Source organism: Amblyomma mixtum, chromosome 2 (assembly GCF_055824585.1).
Source record: "Amblyomma mixtum isolate Tamu chromosome 2, ASM5582458v1, whole genome shotgun sequence".
In the NCBI taxonomy this organism is placed as follows: Eukaryota; Metazoa; Arthropoda; class Arachnida; order Ixodida; family Ixodidae; genus Amblyomma; species Amblyomma mixtum.
The window spans coordinates 34,232,724-34,256,255 of record NC_143013.1 but is presented as its reverse complement, the minus strand read 5'-3'; the positions used below and the strand labels follow the sequence as shown (position 1 = coordinate 34,256,255).

At 48.7% G+C, this 23,532-nt stretch overlaps 1 protein-coding gene across 1 annotated transcript in view; it reads right to left on the bottom strand.

Annotated features, from left to right (window-relative positions):
• The window catches only part of LOC149358918 (suppressor of lurcher protein 1-like), a 351,348-nt gene that overhangs the window by 19,935 nt on the left and 307,881 nt on the right, over positions 1–23,532 (bottom strand). Inside the window, exon 9 of the mRNA XM_089571104.1 lies at positions 1,665–1,858. Coding sequence (XP_089427230.1) covers positions 1,665–1,858 — 194 coding nt within the window. The remainder of the gene's footprint in view (positions 1–1,664; positions 1,859–23,532) is intronic.

Below are 23,532 nucleotides of genomic sequence, written 5' to 3'. Positions count from 1 at the left end.
TGAAATTATAAAAAAAAATGTCATAGTTCAACGTCGTGACAGTTTCAACCGAGTATGACGTGAAAAAGCACTTGGTTTTGCATTATCTTGACTACTAAACATTGCTTTAACTTGTTCTTCGAATTCGCTTGACTCTTGCCTAGACATTGCCTTATATTGTCCTCAAGGACAAATTCTTTTAAACATTCATACCACGTCACCTTCCCCTAGCCACACAGTATCAAGTCATCTCCTTTCAAAGGTTAAAGGTCAGAGGTCGGAGCTTCAGAGACCCGTAGGCTTTTTCGGGATTTCTCCATTTTCCCGCTCTCTCTTTTGTCTTCATCTATATATCTCTCCATTCCTTTCCCACAGTGCAGGGTAGCAGACCGGTTTATTCTTCCGGTTAACCTCCCTGCCTTTCCTTCTTCTCCTCCTCCTAATGAAGTTCTTCTTTCGCACTATAAAAAGGTACCGTCAGAAGTTTTTGAAAAACGATGGGAGGCAAGAGCTGGTAGCAAGTAAATAAAGTCTTTCCAAATATTCTAGCTTTCAATGGAGGAGCATTAAACAAGCTTCTGAGGTCCTACAGACTCTGGATCTAAATGCTAACCGTAACTTCATGTCTTTATACATCATTAGCTCTTTTTTTTTTAACATCCTGCCAGCCATCTGTCGCCCAGTAGTCTTTGTACACTTGTTAAGCACGGCGGTTATCACTGAGACAGTACACGGCAGTCTGTGCGAGGGCGACCTGAATCTCATGACTGCCTGCCCAGTGGCGCCTGTCAGTTGATGATTACTTTAAGACGCAAAAGTGCGAAATAGTCAAGCCCCGACACAAGAGAAGTGACAAAAATTAGCCTTTCTCGTCTCAAACAAGCTTCATGTACTGGCTGTAGCGTGAAAGTTGGCTGCTGCCCTCCAGTGCGCACCCTATCCGCATTTTCTGTAACCCTATTTGCAGCCGTTATGGAAAGCCTCTTGATAGCTTCATCATCATCACCGCCACCGCCACCGCCACCGCCACCGCCACCACCACCACCACCACCACCACCACCACCACCACCACCACCATCATCAACGTGACTACGCCCACTGAAGGGCAGGGGCCTCTCCCATGTCTCTCCAATTAACCCTGTTTTTTGTCAGCTGCGGCCTCTTATGCAAGGCAAATTCGTGGAGTACTAATCTGCCAGTTAATTCGATGTTTTCAGATCCTGCGACACCAACCGGCAGCATGATGGCTGCTATTACTACGAGAATGAAACTTACACACTTACACCACTTTTAAGATCGCGATGTCCAAAAGTATAAGAGTGTTTGAACTTTTGTTGAGACAGTGAGTGGCTGATTTTGGGCCCCTTCTCGTGGCACCATGATTGCGCCGGAGAGGGTTATACAGTCTTTGGTTATACAGGTACATGTACGGTCTTTGTCAAAAGTATCCAGCCCAAGAAGTCTGCTTCTGAGCCCTGCAGCGCGGCTCCTCTTGCGTACTCAGGGACTCTGTTTTCACGAAGGCAGGTGGATCTTAAATCATCAACCCTCCCAAGGTTGATTGTCAGATATGCTAAAGAGCTCCGCTACACGGCTAGGAATCAAACCGCTTTGGCTGTTTATTTTTGTCAGACTGTACTACGTGTATACGCATGCAGTGCAGATATGGTCCCGCGTGCACTCACTGGTGACGAACTGGTAGATGGCCCGGAATCCCTTGACGCTGGGCGGCCTGCTGCCGAAGCTCTGGAAGATGACGGTCATGCGGTGCTCGTTGGACATGATTTGGTTGGGAAGCTGCGAGCCGCAGAAGTTGTCCAGCCGCTCGCGCTGGCCCTTGATGGTGATGAAGCCGATCACCGAGTCCACGTTCTCGCACCTGCAGCACACGAAAATTGGGGCTCTCCCATATCGGACAGGCCAGTAAACAACGCTGAACTTTTTTGCGCCGGAACGAGATAAACGGCATTTATTTGAGCAATCAGTGGGCGTTTAAGCAGTTGCACTGCAATCTTAGATGAGGCAAAGGCCACACGACACGGAAAAGTATGCATCAAGGAATTGCTGAAGAGCCGCTTAAAACCACTGCTGTAACGGTAATCAAAAGTCTAGTGAATAGCGCACGTCAAAGTAGTTACGCTTCAAGTTGCAGCAAGAACGCTTGCGCTTTAGGGCGCAGTGGTGGCCTAGTGGCTTGTGCATCCGCCTCGCAAGCGAGAGGTGCCGGGTTCGATCCCCAGTGCCGCGGGTACCCACCGGTGATGCAATTGATACAAGCTTTCCCCTGGTCTGGTGTTCGGCTTATTTAGAGTTAAATGCAAGAAAAATACCTTGTGCCATGGCGCTCTTTGGCCACAGATGCCCTTGCACCATAAAAATTCATCATCATCAAGTTGCAGAAAAAATAGCAGAGATAACTATGAGCCAAGCCAATTTTTCAATAGTACTGACACTTATTAACAATCTGTGCTCCACGAATAACGTATAGAAACCATTCACGCATTGACAACCATAACAGCGGCGAATTTAAGCCCCTGCTTCGGGGCGAAAATAAATTTTTTCACAAGAAAACCACATTGGCCCAAGGCTAAACGGGAGAAGGCTTCGTTATTTGAATCCCTCGACCTAACTTATAAAAAAACGAGAAAAATAAAGTAAAAGTTAATGCCTAGTTTTTTCCTTCCCGTTTCACACTGTCACAGAAGCTTTAACAAAGGCCTTGCGGTTCATAGTCAGTGCTTCACTTCGACACCCTTGCCCTGTTTATATTATTTATTTATTTATTTATTTATTTGCACGTACGGCAAGCTCTTCTCGGGAACCCGGCAGTAGTGGTTAAAACCACGATATACGTATTCTTAAAAACGAGAGGTAGCGGGGCCACCGGCAAAACAAAACGAGCGCAAGAACGACACTGAATCCAAGTATCCAAAGCACAAAATCCAAGTAGGAAACACAAGTAAACAAGACAACGGAAATGCAGTGTATACGAAAGTGACAACAAAAATGCGCCAACTAGCCTCAGCGGTCTCCTACCCAGAAGCGTAAAACTTCATCCGTGTTGGCATTTTGAGTAACTTTGCCAAGCAGTCTTTTATCGTTTTTGCCTCGATCTATTCACACAAAGGTTGAAGCGTGGCAACTGTGACCAAAAACCCAGTGTCGGCACCGCATGTGCGGTTTAAACAAAATCAGGAAAGAAAGAGATACCATTCACTAAAAAAAGAAAAAAGAAAAATACAACTGGCCGACGGCTTTGAGGCCTTGGTGAATCAATCAAGCACGTATATACGTGGTCCTTTCTATACACCCGGAACCCGGTGGCGTCGCAAACACACCAAGTTGGGGGCAAGCCAAGATAAAAAAACAAAGCATGCGTGCGGTTAAAACCAACGTTGTTTTGTGTGCTGGGTTTGCGTATTTTTTTTTTCTATTGTCCGCTGTATTCAGGTTTCTAAAGCCGCCCAATGAGAGGAAGAGCGCCAATGGAACGTGGTTTCCCACTCGAGAAAGACGACTCGAGAAAAAGGGGGAACGGGGGGTAGGGGGGTGGGGGTGGCGTATCGCGCTCTTGCTATCTCTCGCGCGCTGCTGCGGGATCGCTGCGACGCTGGTCAGGTCGTAATCCTCTTAGCCGCTCTCCCCACTCATCGCCCTGCATTAAGCAGAAGGAAAGGAGCTTACGCAACTCTCTTGCCCGCTCCTCTTCATCCTCATCTTCTTGCCACCTCTTCCATCCAGCTCGCATTCATCTCCTGCCTCCGATCTACGTATCTGCGCGCGCTCGATCCCGTGTCGCTCAGCGAACGGTCCTGCATGCATTGCTAGCTGTTGTAAAATCCGTTACAGTTCTTCTTTATCAAAGTGGTCGCTGAGCATGAGAAAGAAGAAACGCGCAATGGAGACATAGAACTTGACTGATTGGGGTTGGCTAATTCTTTCGAAAGCGGATGATGCGGGGGGATATGAAAAAATATATGGGGCGCAGCCTGTGAGATGCACCTTAGTATGCTTACGTGTGCGTGCGTGTGTGTGCTTGCGAATTAGTGAGCAATTACGAGTAATTAATTTAGCGCTGCGCGCATGCGCGTCGTCACGAGAGGAACCATTGCGCTACAGTGTACTCCACGGCAAAAGAGGCAAAACATCGAGGGAAGTATGAAGGAACGGTGAAGAATTAACAGAAAGAGGGAAGAAGAAAGACAAACATTTTTTTATGTTGTTAAAATTTGGCCTCGTGCGGTACGTGCCCGAATTATATGTGAACGGAAGACATAGTATTACTCTTCAAACACTCACAAACAAACGTGCACACATGCACACATAAAACAAAAAGCAAAGTGTTCGTGTTCTTACTTTTAACTCTGACGCGATTACTTATCAATGGGCCCTGCATGAAATTGGTTGAAAGGAAGGCGGTAATTGCACGAGCAAGGGCGTAAGGATGTATAAGAAAGAGGCAAAAAAGGGAGAGGATGGCTCGCGATCGTGTAGTACGTTTCACGTCGGCGGCACGGAAGAAATTTGCACCGAAGCTGCTTAGAAATTTGGTAAAGCCGCGCGTAACAAGCTCATGTTCACTTACTGCAATATACCTTTATATTTTGTTAGCTTGCGAGTGGTTTATATCCGATACCACAGGCAGAAAGAACTTTTACTGGTGTTTGTCTTCGCCATCTGCTCTGGAGTGTGGCTAAGAAGGGCGTGGGAGGTAGGGGGGGGGGGGGGGGGGTGACTCTATTCATTATCGGGCTCTTGAAGCGCGGGATCCCATTTTGCTTAGTGCTTCTTTCGGTTCAGACCCGGACGCCGTCACGGCTAAAACGAGGCAGAAATAACATTGCGGAGCGTTGATAAACTTGTCAGCGAAGAGAGTGCGCTCGATGTCCTGAACTTCCTTCGTAACGGGAACCGAAGACAACGAAAGAAGGTTATACAGGAAGGCTTGAGAACGAAATAGAGAAAAGTAAATGAAGGGCAGGATGATATTCAGTGGCTTCTATTAGAAAGTGCGAAAAAAAAAAGGGTAATTGAAAGGAAAACGCCAAAATGTGTGGAACGAAACGAGGGAGAGAAGTGAGAGAGAGATAGAGAGAGGGTGTCAGGCAGTGAGTGGAAAGGCGTTGAGTGCACTCCCTTTTCTACGAAGCGAAGAAGCCGGCCGGTCATTACGAAAGCACTGCGGCAGCAAGGAAACTTTGTCCCTTTCCGCATAATGAAGGGAGGCAGAAAAACTCCTCTCAGATCAGGGCGAGCCGGGCGAGTTATTATTTGCCGAAGCGGATCCCTTGCACAGGGCCCCGAGGTGAGTCGAACGTGCAGAGAACCCCGTAGCAGCGAGGCTAAAAAAGAAGACAGTGAGGCAAACCGGAGCTAAGGGTGCGGGAAAAAGAAATTAAAATCAACGAGGCGAGGAGGCGTTGCTATCGTTAGCGTCGCTTTAAAGCCGCAAGTTGCGGCAGTGCCGCTAAAACGCCACGAGCAGGGGGGCTGCAGTTTGCAGATTGGGGGAGGTTCAGCCGTGGTTCAGCCCGCTTTTCGCGCAGTCAAGGGAGAGAGAGAGAGAGAGAAAGTAAAAAATGGCGTGCGTGCAGCTGGCTTACGCAACCGACGCCTGTTCCCGCCACATTTTCAATGTTGAAACTTCGTAGCCCTCCCCTCCCGCTTCCCCTCTCACTTTTTCCTCTTTCTTCCCTTCGTTCGTTTCCCCCGTTTTCGTCTTTTCGGGCCGCATTGTTCTCCATGGACCCATCTTGTTCTGCATGCCTTCTTTCGGTCTCAGAACCCGCTGAACTCCACCCTATATCTGCACTGGCGACCGCCGAAGCGCTATGAACGCATGTACTTTGTTGTAGCAGACGCGCGAGTTTACGTAAACTATGTATATCTGACCAGTGAGAAGAGCACACTAGACCTATCTCTGGGTCGGGACGGATTTTCGCTGAGCCATAGAGCGCGCAGATGAGACTGCCGGAATAAATCCAGTTGTGTAAGAAGCGCAGCGTCGAATGGTTTTGTGGGGAGGCGAATGGTAACGTGTTTTTCGTCGCGTCGGCCGGCAGCTTTTTAGTCTTTCGAGAGCTCTTTTTCATCCGCTCAAAGGTTACGCAACCCCTTATTTTTCACGAAACGCGGCGCAATTCACTTCGGAAAATGGGCTGCACGCCAAGTTAAAGCATGAAATTGTGCTTTTTGATTAATGCGAACAAAAGGGAGGAGGAATGGGGTTACTTCATGATTTTGTTGTTACGTAAGCACCCCAGCCAGCTTCTCGAAACCTTTCTCACTTGGATCTTTGGGGTTTATTCTGCGAATAGTCGCATAGTGGCAGATGTGTCGTCGACAGAAAAACACAGACGCAGCTACACTTGACTTGCTGCTATCACTGGCAGTCAGATACGCCAGAGATGTTCATCATTATCATCATAATCATCAGCCTGGTTACGGGCAGTGGAATGGAATGCAAATGCCTCTACCGTTGACTTCCAGTTTCCCTTATCCTTTGGCAGCTGCGGCTTCCCTTTCTCCTCAAATTCCCTAATCTCATATGCTCAACTGCCTATCGGCGCCTTTGCTACATTTACGTTCTCTCAGAATATACTCCAATACTCTAAAGGAATAGCGATTATCCTCTCTTGGCCTTTAACGCCCTGCCCATTTCATATCCTTGATTTCAGCCCTGATGTCGTATCATTGAATCTTGTTCGTTCCTTGTGCAACACTGCTGTCTTGATGTCATTTAACGCTGGCATTATCATATTCTTTTCCTTAAATTCCCTGAGCTGTCCTCAAATGAAATTGAAATCTTGTTCAGCTTCAAACTTTCAGCTCCGCAGGTAGGTACTGGCAGTATACAACTCTATATACACTAGTGCTTATTCAGTCGAGATGTTTACACAGACATCGGCTTCTATGGACTTCGAGTTTCGCTACCTTCCTAAGAAACACATTTTGAGAAAGTTCGCCGAGACCAACAGTGGCGTCGGGCGTCGTATTAAAGCATAGAGTTTCTTACTATTACCTAGAGGGAAAGCTGGCGGCGCTGCACTTCAGCCACCATGGACGCTCAAAGCATCATGGGGCGGTGAGCTACTTGTTGCGAGACAGTCGTAGTTTTTCGGGAAGACGAAGTGGCACTACTGAGACGTTTCATGCCGAAAGCGCTGTTCGTGTGTGCGCAGACGACTTTCGCGCGAACGCAGTGTGCAAAAGCCATAGTAGTGAAAATGCGACGACACACGACGCCAATAAAAGGTTTTACTTTTATGAAATGCCATTAAAAACCTTTTATAGTGTTTAAGCAACAACATTTTTTTTGAAAACATATTTGCTTTTAAAAGTGCGCCTGTTAATTACGAAATATTAGTTTTTGTAGTGTTAATCACTGGGCCAATAGGAGAGCTAGCCATGCCTTATTTTGGGCAAACTTTGCACTTAAATGCTTTTCTGCTCGTTTGTTGCAATTTACAGACAGAATATTGAATGTTAGGACATTCTTGATTATCGAATAGCGCTTATTCTTGCATTATTTTTTGGCCAAAAGTTGAAGTTCCGCAACAAGTAGCCAGGGCTGTGGCATGTTGCAAGTTGCGCGTCCGCGCCGAGGGTGGCGCCACGGTTGAAACGATTGCAGCGATCCTGGTATCGGCGGTAAACGTGGCTGCAGTTAAGCCTAATAAAAGTAAAATTTCTCGACCACTATCAATAATAAAAACATGCTTATGAACTAAATTATAACTAGCCATAGGTATTAAAAATAAGATATCAAAGAAATTAGTTGCGAAGATGACGACGCGGGTAACGCAGCAGCAGACGACAAGCAGACGACGGCCGGACAGCCGCGCAAGCGAAAACGGCGACGTCGGCGACATTCGCACTGCAGCAGCGTCATTGGCGTCATGTCGAGTCACACAGTGAGCTTTTCTTGGAGTTTTTATACGAAGCACTAGCACTGCAGCATATTATGTTGTCCCTAACCCAACGCACTGTGATTTCTTCTGCACGAGTCAAAGGTTGAAAATTTTCACTGCCTTTCTCTGGGTGTGTTTATTCATAGCCACAGACTGATGCGTTTCAATACATGTCAGATGTTTTACTTCCCTGCTATTTACCTGAATCTCTTACAAAGTCGCGTACAAACCTATATTCAGTCATGTAGCATTATATTATGTACACTGTACCTACCTTGATACCTTTTCTTTATCCCCTATATATTCTCTGTGCGCTCATGTCTTTTAAGTTTACATAATGGCGTTTTTTATTTTGATTTTTAGGATGCCTGTTACTGATACTGCAATGTCACTGATGCCTAAAATCACTTTTTGAACATCGATTGTCACTGCTGATGTTCTTTTAATAAATTGTTCTTTGTACAAAACCATTTACGCTTCTCGTTCTCGAGCGAGCGCAGCTGCTCAGCAGTCGCGCCGCTCGCCGACATGCACCATGCTACATCAACAGACACATCGAAATACAAAAGCGAGTGAGCAGATTCCGTAAGTACTTAGGAAATCAAGCTTGAATGCAGCGCGGGAGCAGTTAATCGCCAGTATTTACAAAGCTTGGGTCGAGCTAGCGGCCGCCAGCACCAGTAACGCGCGAGTACAGTGCACTGTAGCGCGAGCAACCGGCCACAACCAGCCGCCTAAACGCGCGCCGCCATATTGGATTTTTGATGCGTTTACCGCCTCTCCCAGGTGCCGCCACCATCGCATTCGAAAAAAAACGTCCCCATTGGCTCTATGAGAGTGTCACTCCCTTGAAGTAGCTCACCGCCCCATGATGCTTTGAGCGCCCATGGTGGCTGAAGCGGTCTCGAGGGGTCTCCATGCAAACTCCCATAGACAGGCTGCCAGCTTTCCCTCTAGGTAATAGTAAGAAACTCTATGTATTAAAGCGAACTGCGCGAAGAATAGGTGCAGCGAATCGCTCTCAACGCGCCTGTTGTCGCCAGCGCCCCCCCTCGTCGTCGTCGTCGGAGGCTCTCCGCCGAGTGGTAGCGACACAATGGGGTGGCTTATTATTCGCACTTTCTGCGTGACGTGCGCGGGCCATCCTTCACGCGGCTCCAGCTCGCGGTGACAGGTCGGCCGCAATTCATCCGCCCGGTCAAGGACCAACGTCGGCAGCACGTCGCAACAACGTCTCGCTCCCGCGCACTTACTTACTCGAGCCAGGACCCGAGTAGCCTGAAAAGATGCATATAAGTGGATAAAGAAATAATGGTCCTCTGCTGTGCCAACAAAAGATACACCGCTGCTCGCGCCAAGACTTACTGGCATATATACCGCGGGCTTCTAAGTGTATACGGTCGGCTTTTCCTTCCAGAGCGTGGTGATATACGGGTGGTGCGGAGGAGACTGCCTCACCGGGTGTGAGAATTAGGGAGTTGCAGAAAAAGTAAAGAAAGAAAGATGAAAAGGACGCGGTTGGAGGAGAGAGGCTTAGAAGGCTGGTCGGATTCAGCCTGGTATACCGGAGCAGCAAATCCTGGACTTATACGCGAAGACTTTGGCGCGCGCGCTTGCGATAAATCTCCGTCAGGAGTGGCACTCTTACGTGCACGCCATATATCGTGCCGGAAAGCGGCAGAGAAACGAAAGATAAAAAAAAAGATGAAAGGAGTGAGCAATGGTTGTGAGGTAAGTTACGCGGGAGAAGTGAAGGGAGTCTATATATATTTACAGGGCAACGGTGGACTGTCGGTGAGGTCGCCTGGCAGATCTATGACCGGTGTCTGACTTATAGATGGTGTGATAGCGAGGTAGTCTTCCAGCACCGGCAGTGGTCCGAGTTTTTTTTTCCCCAAATACGATGTACCGTGTTTTCTGTAACCCAGTTATTCGCGTGACGTAGACGGAGTGCGAATAAATTTATAATCCGCAGACTTCAGAGTCCTGCAGTCAAACGAAGGAAAAAAAGGATGCCTAGCTGTGAAGAGCCCACTTGGAGTAGGTTGCACTTACTTGCCCCACCTTAGGGTCATAACATGTTTTATGAACGTCTAGTGGCTGTCACATGACTTCCTTATTCTCTGCCTTTAGGCCGTGCCAAACCTCATCAAACCGAACGGGACAGTCTCCGAAGGAAACAGCAAATTGGATCGGATGATACTATTTCTGCAACGAGTCTTTCCGCGTGCTTTTAATTTATGTGAGTATTCAGAATCATTTTTTTTTAATTTTTCGATGGCCTCTCATCTCACTTCAACAGCGTTTACCGTTCACAATACCGTTTAGCTCCTTTCAGTAACGCGTTTGCTTTTATTTTTTTTTTTGCTGCAGCACGCTAGTCATATGTCGAAAGAAGTAAAAACCTCTTTCGCTCCAGGAGTGCGACATTTTCTGCATAAATATATACATGCACATGCACACATGCAGATAAATGAAGGGACGCTCCTGAGGCTGCATATCTGAAGACCCAGACAACCGGGTTTAACAGAGCAGCTAGAAGCACATCCAAGTACGGCATGCACCATCTCGTGCCCAGAAAGCAAATCACAAAGTTTTTTTCAAGCCAAGCAGGCCAAGCCAAGCAAAGCCAAACATTTGCCCACTCTAAGTGCAGCGGACAAGAATACACAGCATAGTGGGCGGGAGTCTCCACTTGACTCCAGCAGCGTCGCCAGTAGCGGCCCGCTTTCAGGAGTCTTCGATAGCAGCGCCCCAAAAACCGGTGGATCACCACGGCTTCGAGTGCTGCTGAGTGGTCGCATTTTTGCGCTGAAATCAACGAAAAGAAGTGTTTCGTCGGTTTATGCGCCAGGCGCGCGGCGCGATGGAAGTTACCAACACTATTTGCAGACGAACTCGGCAACGCCGTAGCAACCAACATCTAGAATGTGAAAAGAATAAATTAGGTTGGTTTAAGCATGGCTTGTATTGAGTTGTACGACCAAAAGCTTTGTTAAGCATGGTTAGCCTGACCCCTGCGGCGAACAGTTGACGCGTTCGGACCGGCGCTCGCTTCATCCACGGCGAGACGAGGGACCAGCGCTGCGAAGCAGCTAGTAAATTCCCGCCAGTCACGTGACACCGCAGCGGCGCGGCTTCGAGCGACCGGCGAGGCTCCGAGCGAGCGCAACTGCGACGCCTCTCCACAGCGCGTCACGTGGCGTGACGTCACAGGCCGCACCTCCGCTGCGCCAGCTGAAGGTCAAACGCGCTCCACAGTCGACCTTCGGAGTTTGCCTCGAGAAGTATAGCTTTCGCTCTGAAAGAACTACAACGCTGATTCAGTCACCACTGGTGGTGTCAGGTGTCGAATTGGTAATCCCTGCCGAACGGTGCACTGCTTCTTCCGGTAAATTGTACCCAAGGCATAAAGAAGCCTCATATTTGCGGGGTCTAGGTGCACAATGCCCGCGCCTGGCAGTGCAAATGGCTACTATGCCGGTCAATGGTGGTTGCCACAGGCTGGCGCGGGTGATTGGTTGCCTTCCGTGTACCTCGTGAGCTTTGGACGTCATGTCGCTTTCTGCTTGGATCGGCGTCAACTCAGCGCAGCTTATTTGAAACCCCTATCCCAGTAAAACCTTGCATTGTTCATCGAGCAGCTAATCCATCAGCGCCAGTATCTGATAACGCATCGACGCACTACACGTCAAAAAAAAAGAAAAAAAAAGAAAATGCTCGAAAATTCGAACTGGATGATGACTGGTGGTGCGCGGAAATCTTGATAATCTCTGTCATTTTTGGGGGTCATTATATGTTTGGTTCTACTACGTAGAGCTTTAATCGATGAGGTTACATTCGTTTATGTTTTATTTACTGCTCGTATGTATTCTAGATTCAGCATATCAAATTTTCGCGGCACCAGCTTCATGACCGAACTACAGGGTTCGACTGATAACAATGTACGTCCGAGCTCATCTTCTTCATCATAGTCGTCATAATTATCACCAGCCTAGCTAGGCAGTGGTAGGAGGGCAGGTTTTCCATGATGTCTAGGTGAGATTAGAAGAATGGGAAGAAAAAAAGAGGAAGAAGAAGGTAGCCATTTCAGGATACGGTCTCTTCTATAGGAGCTCCCGTAAGAAGACAAAAAAAAATTAAGGTGTGATAACACATCGAAGTTTTACAAACAGACAAACAGAGAGACGCAGAGAGATAAAGATAGACAGAGACAGACAGGCAGACAGACAGGCATATACAGACGCAGCCAGACGGACATACATACTGACCGAGGCAGACAGAGACGGACAGACAGGCACAGCCAGACACACACGCAGACACGGACATAGAGATTGAGACACACAGATAAGAAGCGTTCCGAGTGTTTAGAGCACTATAGCACTGAAACACCTCCAATCTCAGACTTCGCCGACGTTTGTCTGTCCGAAGCCACTGGCAGGTGGCCGCCTACCAGTTGGCTTTATGGCCAATTATGCAAAAGACCGAGATTGGGATTCGAACCCACGGTGGTGCGAACAGGTCAGCTTCGCTGGCCACTGCATTAGAGCACTAAGTCGTCGCCGAACACCTCACGCGTTTAACTGCCGGTCTCTAGCGGTGTGATTTGTATGTACTCCTCTTTATCAACTTCCATTCTTGCGCAATTGACGCAGAACTCGCCGCTATCGTATTGCCCTCTTAAACCAAGCCTAGAACCGAAACCGAAGTGAAAACCTAAATCGCATTCAGCATAACACCGCTATATCATCCGTCTATTTTTGCAGTGCCGTCCTCGGAACGAACATTAAACCGCGCAGAGCACAGAATAACGACGCGTTCTCGCACTCAGCTTCGGTTCAAATGAGCCTGCTGTGTCGAAGATTCGAAACGGTGGTCACTTACCTCACATTAAAATGACATAGCAGCAGTTCTACAAGTGCCTAAACCGGCCTATATAGAGCCGGTACTCCTTTCTGCACCTGTTACGTCATCGTATTCAGCGTTGAATTGCGAGGCGCCATGGAGTTTCGCAAGCTACGATTGTGAGCCAGGGAAGGGGACATCTGCCTTCAGGGTTATCTGCAGCAACGATGTGGAAAACGTCGTACATGCGCGATGAAATCCTCAAGCCGCAACTGTAACTATTATACGAATGGCAAAAAATAAAAAAAATAAACTCCGACGGCCAAAGGCGATTCTGTCTCCTGAGCAAGATGAAGTGAATGAAACACAAAAACACAGCAGAATACGAAGGAGGACGAGCAGAAAGTTTAAAGAAGAGTGGTCTAAGCCAACATTATTGCGTCCAATAGAGCCGCCCTGCTGACGACAGCACGTTTAAAAATTGCTTTCCTTCGCGTTTTCGCTTGGAATAAAAGGGGAGTTCGCCGATGAAGAAAAAAAGGAAAAAGACAAAAATTCGGTGCTGACACTGTATTCTTAGAAGAGTCTGAGCAGAGCCCGACGTTTTCAATGATTTCGCAACGTCGCCTGGCCGGAAAAACGACGTGGAACTCGTTGGAATTGCAAAACATCCTGTCCTGCTCCTCCGACGGCGAAGGAGCGTTTCAAAAGCCACTGCGCCGGGGAAAATTGTTGGCCATAAAAGTGATTCTTATCGCAGTTGCGTGAACTGCATTCGTCGCCGGACTGTAGTGGCTCCATAGAAGCCGTCGAAACATGGACCTGATGAGTATCGATAGAGTTTGCTCATATTACGGTTTACAGTTTATTCAAGGGCACAGAGAAGTGAGAAAACTAGTGCCCGCAGTGGGCTGTGTAAAGAAATTACCCCCAATGCAATGTAAAACGCCCTCTGCCTGCGCAAGTTCACTCGTATTCAAAACGAGGCAAGTATCGAGATGTAACTTTACTATTTGTGTAGTTCGTAATCGTGCCTTCGAGCGAAATTGAATGCGTCTGAAGAGGGTAAGCGGAATTGCAGGTTGCAGGCAAAACTACAGGCGAAGCACTGGCCGGGGCAACAGCAGCAGGAACATATACCCACAGATTGCTCATATATAAGCCCGTCTATTCCATAGTGGCTGCCGTCTGACTTTTCGTATAGAACTTCGTCCTCTTGTTCATTTACTCCCTTCATCCATGTTCACCCGGATGATATGGTTGGCCTGTCCTAACATATACAAAGCCGTGCATTCTACGCAAGATATGCACAGTACCGTATAAAGCATGCCAATGTAAACACTTCGATGTTCTTTATTTGTTGTTACCCATGTGTGTTCTGCGGGGCATACGCGAATGTGCGCGAAAAACTGAGCGAAAACCTGAGATGAAAACTGTATAATGTATTTGTGCATTGAAAATCCTCACAATTTCAAATCGTGCGACCACAGTGCTGTTATACAATTTTTTTTCTAAACGCAAGATAAAGGAATAAACGAGGGATTGCATCCTACTTACAAATCATGCCAAAACTTTGTTTTGAAGCGATGCAATCATCACCGTTTTTTTTTTGAGAAGGAAAGTTTACTTCGCCCATTATGAGAGCTTTTGGGAAGGGAGCAAACAGATAATTCTTTCGCGTTGATGACAAGGTGCGAACAGAGGTATTCAAGACGATGGGGTGAGAGCAGGTTCGTAAAGTCTGAGCGCTCCCGCGCCATCCAACTACTCCTTTATTTAAGTATGAACTCTGATGCGCTTCGCCTCGCCTCGCCTCACTCACTCACTCACTCACTCACTCACTCACTCACTCACTCACTCACTCACTCACTCACTCACTCACTCACTCACTCACTCACTCACTCACTCACTCACTCACTCACTCACTCACTCACTCACTCACTCACTCACTCACTCACTCACTCACTCACTCACTCACTCTCACACTCACTCACTCTCACTCTCACTCACTCACTCTCACTCACTCTCACTCTCTCTCACTCTCTCACTCACTCTCTCTCTCTCACTCACTCACTCTCACTCTATCTCACTCACTCTCACACTCACTCACTCACACTCTCACTCACTCACTCACTCACTCACTCACTCACTCACTCACTCACTCACTCACTCACTCACTCACTCACTCACTCACTCACTCACTCACTCACTCACTCACTCACTCACTCACTCACTCTCACACTCACTCACTCTCACTCTCACTCACTCACTCTCACTCACTCTCACTCTCTCTCACTCTCTCACTCACTCTCTCTCTCTCACTCACTCACTCTCACTCTATCTCACTCACTCTCACACTCACTCACTCACACTCTCACTCACTCACTCACTCACTCACTCACTCACTCACTCACTCACTCACTCACTACCCGCTAGAGATGTGTGATACAATGCCCTCATCAAAAATGTGCACGTGCCACACATGCATGATCCCCGGGGTATGCTCAGTAATGCTTCGCAATGTTCAGCGTGACACATAGTGCAAACACTCAATCACTGCAACTGGCCTCAGTGGAGCAGCGCGGCTATAATGAAAAGAGCGAGGCACTCCACATCGTCAGATTAGATCGGCCCGTCTAAACAGTGGGGAACGGCGGAGCTTCCCGGAAAAATCGGGCGTCGCGAAGAGCTGCTGCGAACTTTCAGCGCTGTTTTACTGACGATCAATCTTCGTTCAAACAAGGGGCTCGAGTCGCTGTGCATCGTAGAAAACAACGCGCGACAAAGAGATCGCATCGAGAAGATTCGGTATGAAGCCGAGCGAGCTTGCTTTTATCCGTTGTTCCCGTGTTACTGAACCTACAGAAGCGCCTTTTCTGTTTGTTGAAAGAAACTCCGGGACGTCGGAAAGAAGGTATCGCTACTTTATATATATCTTCCTTAATTGCGGACTTCCGCAGCGTAAACAGAGTTTGTTCACAGATGAAACATGCAATTTCTCACGAGTAACACGCGGAAACTGCTTGATGCAAAGTTACGCATGAAGAAAGCCTCGAAAATCTAACGGCGACAGGTCATACCGGGAAATGATGTTGCCTGAATAAGAGGACTGGTTTGTAGTAACAAAGTCTGAAGAGGAGAACGGCCATAGAAATACAGTAAACTGTGATCTCACAGTTCTCACTGATCTCACGTAAACGTGAAATTTCAGAACGCTTCTGCTGAGCATATTGTTCCTGTTTTCCACTGAAGTTACTTATACTGGCATGTACTGAGAGGCGGATCATTGACGAAGGACTGCGGCTTTGCTTTTATAACAGCACCGAGAAACATTTCAGAATGAACTTTTACGGGCGTCCTGGGGTGATCCGGGAGAAATTGGTGTCCCCGAATAGCCATCCGCCCCCCACACCTCTCTGTTCCCGGCGTTCCATTTAATCACGACTGCACCTGGCCATTCTCCGGACGGCTAGAAGGTATTAATTAAACTCCGGAGGTGCCAGAAGTTCCGGCGGGTGTACAAATCAGATTGGATCCCAGGGGCAACGACAGCCAGCCAACGAGCCGGCGTGTTAGGGAGCGGGAGAGCGAGGATGAAGGGAAATCAAAGGGGGAAACCCGGGAAAGCGTAGCGAAATCGCGGACCAATTTCGCAACAAGCTGGCGCGGAGCGTCGCTCTCCGAGTCGAAAGTTGGCACTATCCGCGTGCCCGCGCTAATGCACGCAAACCTCCTCGCGGCGGCGTCACTCGACTCTCTGGAAGCATTCCCCGGGAAGCGCAGGGGGAGAAAGGCGTCAAAGGGGAGAGGTGGCGGGGGTTACGGATGTCCCGTAGCGGGAGCAGCCGCTGGCGTCGCATAAGTCGGCTAATGCGCTCTCTGAAACCCGATCCCCAGAGTCCCGGTGAACGGAGCCGCCTTCGCCGGCGCTCTCTAGGTCGTAGAAACTGCAGCTGCAGCGAAGGAGAGCTAAAAGTTGGTGCGGTTGCGCTGCGCGTCCATTGTCGTTTTGGCTGAAGCCGTGTTTGCGCGAGAAGGCTCGTTTAATCTGCGCCAGTCTCAACCTTTGTGTTGGCACACGTTGGACTACAAAGAAAGGGCGAATGGGGTGAAGGACGCGATGCGGAGAAGAGGAGGAGGAGGAGAGACACGAGGAAGGCACTTTGCATCCCGGCGGAGTATGCGGACTCGCTAATTGAGTGCGGCGACCGTGGAGACTGCTTTCTAGGAGGAAGTCCAAGACATTCGTATCTTCTATCATCGACCTAACACGCGCATTAATTTCGTAGGTCATTTGCGCTAAGCGCATAACAAACCAAGTCGACGCAGGGGACCGTGGCAAAAAGAAAAAAAAAAGGTGCCCGACGGAAGCGCTCAGTTTTTGCTTGAAAATGATTGCTTAAAACCGTCAAAGGCTTCAAAGAGCTGCCAGGTTCTTGTCACACTGCACACAATTTTCGTGAGGGACTTCTTCTAATACTTTCCAACTGATATGTGTGTGTGACGTCACGGAATGTGAGTGAGTGCGTTTTAGGCCGTGTCTTTTTGTATTCCAGCTCAATGTGTGGGAAGCGGGCACCAACGTTCGCGCGGTTAGATGCTCGCTTTCGTACCCATATATTTGCAGGTTAAAATTTGTTTGAAGCACTCACAACAGGAAAGACTCTGCGCCACGCGGTCAACATTTCTTACGTTTCTATAAATAAAAATAGCTACCGATGCATTTAAATATTTCGGATATTCAGTTACTGGAGCAGTAGCAGATAGCGAATGCGGCGTGGTTGTTACCTGTACGAGCCTTTTCAAGGAATAAGAACGTGTACCACTAAGCAAGGTGACAAGTGTTCGATTCTTTGGACGCTGCCGCGTCGCTCTTCTGGCAAAACCGCTGCACGCAAGTATAAACCGAGAGGCCCGAGCGCCGAATTCGAGCGACTTCCATTTCGCGAAAGCGCACTTTGCCACCGCCACCATCCGCCGCACAAAGTACGCGGAGGGCTTTAGAATCCCCGGAATCTGAGGCAGAGGGAGCCCGCACAGCAGATCGATTTGCCATCGCAATGGGCCCGTCGCTCTGCCTTCTCCGGCAACTGGTCTCCGCAGCTGCCGCTACACCGTCGCCGAAGAGAGGGGGAAAGGGGAGAGAGTAGAGGCGAGAGCAGGACGAGAGAGAATACGCAACGTTCCGTCGGCGGAGCGAACTGGAACGAAGCGGGCCCCGGCCGTCTGTCTCGCTCGATGCGGGATAACGGAGGCGCAGGAGGAGGTTTTGGATAAGCGGTGTGCGCGCCCGTGTGCGGCGGCGGTGCCTGTTTGTGCGCGCGGCGGAGACCCAATCGCTCGACCATCAGCGCGGGCTTTGAGCGACGACTGCTGCGCGCTCCTTTCGCGCGCTTTTCTCTTTCCGAGTCGCACGCGAAAGAGAGAGAGCGAGGGAAGTTTTGCGAGCCCGATGCAGTGCGGCTCGCATATATTCGAAAAAAAAAACAAAAACAAAGAAAAACCGAACATCGGCAGCGGCAGCGATGGCGCGAGCGTTTCGGCGCCCATGCAAATTGGCTGCCACACTGCTTTCTAACCACGTTGTTTTTGTTTATCTCGCTCTTCCCGTAGTTTCGCGTGTAACGTGTTTGTATGTGCTAGTGTGCGCTCGCGGTTCAGGTTCTGCGAGTCGAACGAAGCAGCAGCATCGAGCGAAAGCTCGAGCTCGATCGTTTCCGCGGACGTATGTATACGCGCATTTTGCTGGGTGCGCAGTGGATATTTGCTTTCATCGGGAAGTGTGCACGCTTTTTCGCAGAAGTTGAGGTTTTTCGCCGTGGAACGCTTTCCCTCGACTGGCACTGTTACGTATTTTCCTGAGCCGTTGTTTTCCAAGTGGCGAGCAGTACGCTTTCGCGATGTTTTCTCGAAGTTGCGCGTACTTGCAAGCGTGCGCCGAGATGTAGAACGCTCCGTAATGACTCTCGCACACAAGGCAGAAAAAAAAAAAACACGCTTCGACTAAACATCGCTTAATGACCTCTATATAGCAAGGCTTATGGAACTACACGCAGAGAGGAGATGAGGACAACAAAGGTACCATTGCAAAGGTTTTATATTTGCAGGAAGCCTCTTTATGGCGATGAGAAAGGCTGCATTCAATATTCCAGCAACCAATTCGGCGGAAATTGTTTTGCTACGATAGCTAAAAGTTAGTTCTGCCAGAAAACTTTTATGGTTTAGAGGAATGCAGCTACGTTCCTCTCGCGTTAATAGGAGAGCTTCGGCGGTAGGAGGTAAAAGCAGACCTTGAAACTATCGAGTTTTTAATGATGCCCGTCATTCGTGTACTCTGTTGGTGCTTGAACGTCCAAAAGCAGCAGTGTGGCAGGAATTCCCGCAAAAACTGCTGCGTCTCGCATCCCACGTTGCTTTTGAATCGCAGAATAAATAAACACCGGGTTTAGCGATGTACCTAAAACGTATGCAGCTGACGTGCAAAGTTATAAGGGTATAAACTCGAGCTTGAAGTGAAGTTACCAGTCTCTATTTGTGATGTGTCACACTACTTGGCGCTATAGAGAGGTATATGAAGTTTGCGTATAAAGTTTGCCTGCGTATAAAGTTTGAATGTGTCCTGCGTTGTTCGCTGCTGCGATAAATGGAGAGATACTTGTGACATAAGATTACATTTATAATTTTCAGCGCATGCGCATTACGCTCCATGCACAGGGAGCACGCATGTTCGCAGAGATTCACATTAGCATGTTAGAGCGCTCACTCGCACGAATGCTGTGAGCATTGAGAAAATAAGGGATTTGTTTGCTTCGAATTTTGGCTGCCGCAAGGCGTGGAACTAATGGTATGCATTAAGGAAAAAAAAAATTAACTGCCGTAAACGCGCATACGCACGCAGGAAAGAGTAAACTAAAAAAAAAAAGCTCTCACACATGCGCGGTAACAAAAAGGGGCAATTTAATGAAGTTATTTACATGAGAGAAATGTGCTCCTTCGTGGGAGTATTTTGAAAGCCTTAAAGGGAAACTGCATAGGTTTTAGAAATCAACGAGCTTAAAAGGGTCCAATGTGTGAAACTTACAGGTAAAGCATGCGAAGTCTTTTTGAGATAGCACTTGAAATAGTGAAGTAATCGCCGATTAAAATCCGGACGCCCTTCAAGCTTCTCCTCAGTGCACAACGCCAAGTGGGGGGCGCATGATGACGTCATCGAAGGTATCGGTACATTTTCAACGCACAAACGCCTCCTTTGGAGGAAAGAAACCAACGCCACCGAAGTGAACCCTGCCGAGAGTTGTTTGGCAGCGTCTAACAAGTCAGGGCAGGGTGTGGCTGACGACAGCGGTAATTTGAAATCATACCTTCTATGACGTCACGCTGAGTTTCCTTGCACTCCTCGGGTGCATTGAGGAGAAGCACAAAATTCAATCGCCGATCATGTCACTGTTTTAAATGCTAGTGCAAAAACACTTGGCATGCTTTACCTACAGCCAATATAGATTTGAATCCTTGAATATTGCGAAATTTTCAAAAATTGCTGCAGTTGCCCTTTAAGCATGAACAGCTCATCGTAGCGTGCTGTGGATACGGCTGTGCCTATGTATCTGTATTCAAAAATAAGGAGACGCGGCGCTTAAATGGCTGGCTGCACTTGCTACGAATTATAAACGATATGCATCAGCAACTACGACGGCTGCGACTGAGATCTTTCGGAGCTGCGACTGACGGATGTGGCCTCGTTGAAACAATTATTCACTTTTCCATAACTAAAAGTAAAGTAAAAGGATGCTCTTATTCTGCTCTATATTCGTTCATTCGAGTGTTTAAAGGAAACAACTGCTCCTGTCATCTACCGACCACTCTTTGCATTAGGTTTACTGGGGCCCCGGGCCTCATACTTTCTCGAACTCATGACGGATTTGCAGGAAGTCCTTCCAAGGCGAGAAGCTCCGAACGCCAAGCGAAAGGCGCACGGAAAAGAAAATTTATGGTCTCCTCCGAAACACCTGTTTACGACGAAATACGTGCTCGTCTCAAACGCCGACGGGTACTGACGCTCCTCACCTTCTCGGCAAAAGAAAAGTCCCTCAGGAGGACCTCCCGTTAAAAGCTACAAGCCCCACAAATCCTGGATGACTCTCGACTCGAAAGCTTCGCAAACAGTGTCCATAAAACTCAGCACTTTCTTCCTGAACGCAGCGGCGCTATAGGGAAACAATACTCGAGCGAACATGGAGGGCGTACGCGGTAACACGGTTGTTGGTTCGTTCCCGCAAAAACTCGTAAACGCAGGGACAGGGATGCGACTCCGGCAGGCGCTGAGCACGGAGGGGCATACTAGACGGTTTGACGACAAATGTACCGAAGATAAAATAATAATAAAAAAACAACCAGGGCTCGCCGAGAGAGTTGTTTTTACCGCATCCGTAGCTTGTCGTGCCTGCACTCTTTCCAAGCAGCGCTGCCGAGGGGGGCACACAGACAGACTGACGAACAAACAAAAAAGAAAGAAAAAGTAGGGGAGTAAAAATGTAAGCGCTTAGACCAGCCTCTGCAGCGTAGTGGCCCGACACGTGGCGCGGGTCCGGGCTCGCGTAAACATTTTACGGCTCGGTTCTCAGCGAGGCTACAAAGAAAAGCCTTCATACAAAAGAGGGGTGCACAAACACGTGTAAAAAACTAAACAAAACTAAAACGAACTGGACGCTCAGACGCCGTACACGCGTACGATGGACGCAGATGAAGCGGCGCGCGAGAACTTTCAACGACGGCCTCTATCGGATCCAGAATCTCGCTGACCCGGCCTCAACGACGCCTGCAGCCTGTGCGCCCCGCATTTTACGTGCGTACATAAATGTACAGAGTTGCGTTGCCTTCGCCGCTACACGCCGAAGCTATGCGGGCGAGCCTTCAACGAGGATATTTTTTTTTTTCTCGGGAAAAGGGGGCTCGTTGCCCGTACGCTGGAGCGCGTTTGAAGCCATGCACCGTGACAGGATATGATGGGAGAGTAAACGTTTACGGCGGCGTTTCGGGGGCTCTTCATTCCGTATTAGCGCAATTCGTGTAGCCGGCGTTATGACGCGAAAAAAGTCGGCCCTGTTAACGTTTGCTGGGTTAGGGGAAGAACTTATGGAGCCTGAGAGAGAGGAAGGCGAGTGAATGGAGGAAATACGGTCGGAGTTGCTGAACTTTATGCGTTTTTAGAGATCATTTCTGCCAAGAAATATACATCCGAGTGGAACACGAGATGGTGTGATGTTGCGCACAATTATGGGTTGGCTTGTTCAATGTGAGATGCTTGTATTGTGTTGCACGCATCAAACCAAATGATGCTATTTGCAGAATTCTTTAGTGCGCTGACAGGGATATATGTTTTGCACTTGCTTCTACGTTATAAACGAAAAAAGCTAAAAAATCGGGGATAAACGCAGTGAACACCAAATAGGAGCTTTAACGTCATACGTACTTTACTACGTTACTGTAACAAAGATGGAGGGGACACTTTAGTTCCGCCTTAAGGGTATGACGCCACAGAAATAATGAGGTAATGCCCGTATGTGCGGATTTGGTCATTATTTACATTGCGTCCATAGATCCCAGGGAGTTCTCATACCATTCCATACCATGGGCGAGTGCTGGCAAGATACAACAGCTGCATACTTTCCTCTTGTGAGATGCTGGTAAGCTCCCATTCATGACCTGAAAGTGCCTGCCAAATGCGCTCCACCCGAAGAAACAACCTTCAACATTTGAATTCAGCACCGAGCTAACCACCCTTTCGCATATTTTGGATGTCCAGAATAGATCATTGACAAAATCAGCAACCCCCTCCCTGTATTTGGGTCTTCGTGACTGAATGCTGCCGCAAATTCTGGGCATTTCTATTGAGCGTCTACAAGGGTATCGTGCATAAAAAAAAAAAAAAACTTTTAGCCAATCCTCGGTGGATCGTTTGAATGCGTTAGCAGCCAAACGTTATATCCGAGGTTGACACAGATAGTAGATGAGTCCTTTAGAGAGGACTGCCCGCTCCACATACAAAAAGCAGCATTAGGGCTCCCCCTCAGGCTTCTACAGACACCGTGTACAGAACAGGCCTTTTCCATCCCCTTCCAGCCCTCCTTAACCTGCACCAAGAGAGACAAATCATCCGCCTGTCCAGTTCATCAGCTGGGTGGTGGATACTATCACAGACTCTCTACGCACCCATCTCTTTCCCAGACCCACTGCAGTCACCGATCTCCCCTCTAACCTCCGCCTCGCACCCATTCCACGCAACATGTCCGCCCACACACACGCTGGCCGCCGCCAGGCATTCGCATACAACCACAAGACACCCTTGGACGCTGCGGCGGTGGCCTACACAGACGCCTGTCTCACGGAAACCGCGGGCTCTACAGCAGCCTTCTTCCTCCACCCTTGCCTCTCTAAAAGCAGCACTCACACAACCGGTCCATACACCTCCACACCCTCCACGCTCGCCCTAGAAATACACGGGATCACCGATGCCATCACATACTTTGCCACCCTACCCCCCGCCCCCCAAAACGTTGTCTATACAGACTCGCAGGCAGCTCTGCGTGCCTTCCATGAAAGAGCCCTCCCTTTCCCTACCCGATCGACCTTAGATGCCGCCCTCTTATCATTAAGCCCACGACCGGTGACCCTTCGGTGGATCCCTGGTCACATGGGCATCCCCGGCAATGAGCTGGCTCACCAGCTTGCCTGCGAAACTGTACACAGGGCGCCGGGGATCCCGTGGACGAGCCCACCGACGAAGCAGGCGGTCAGGGCT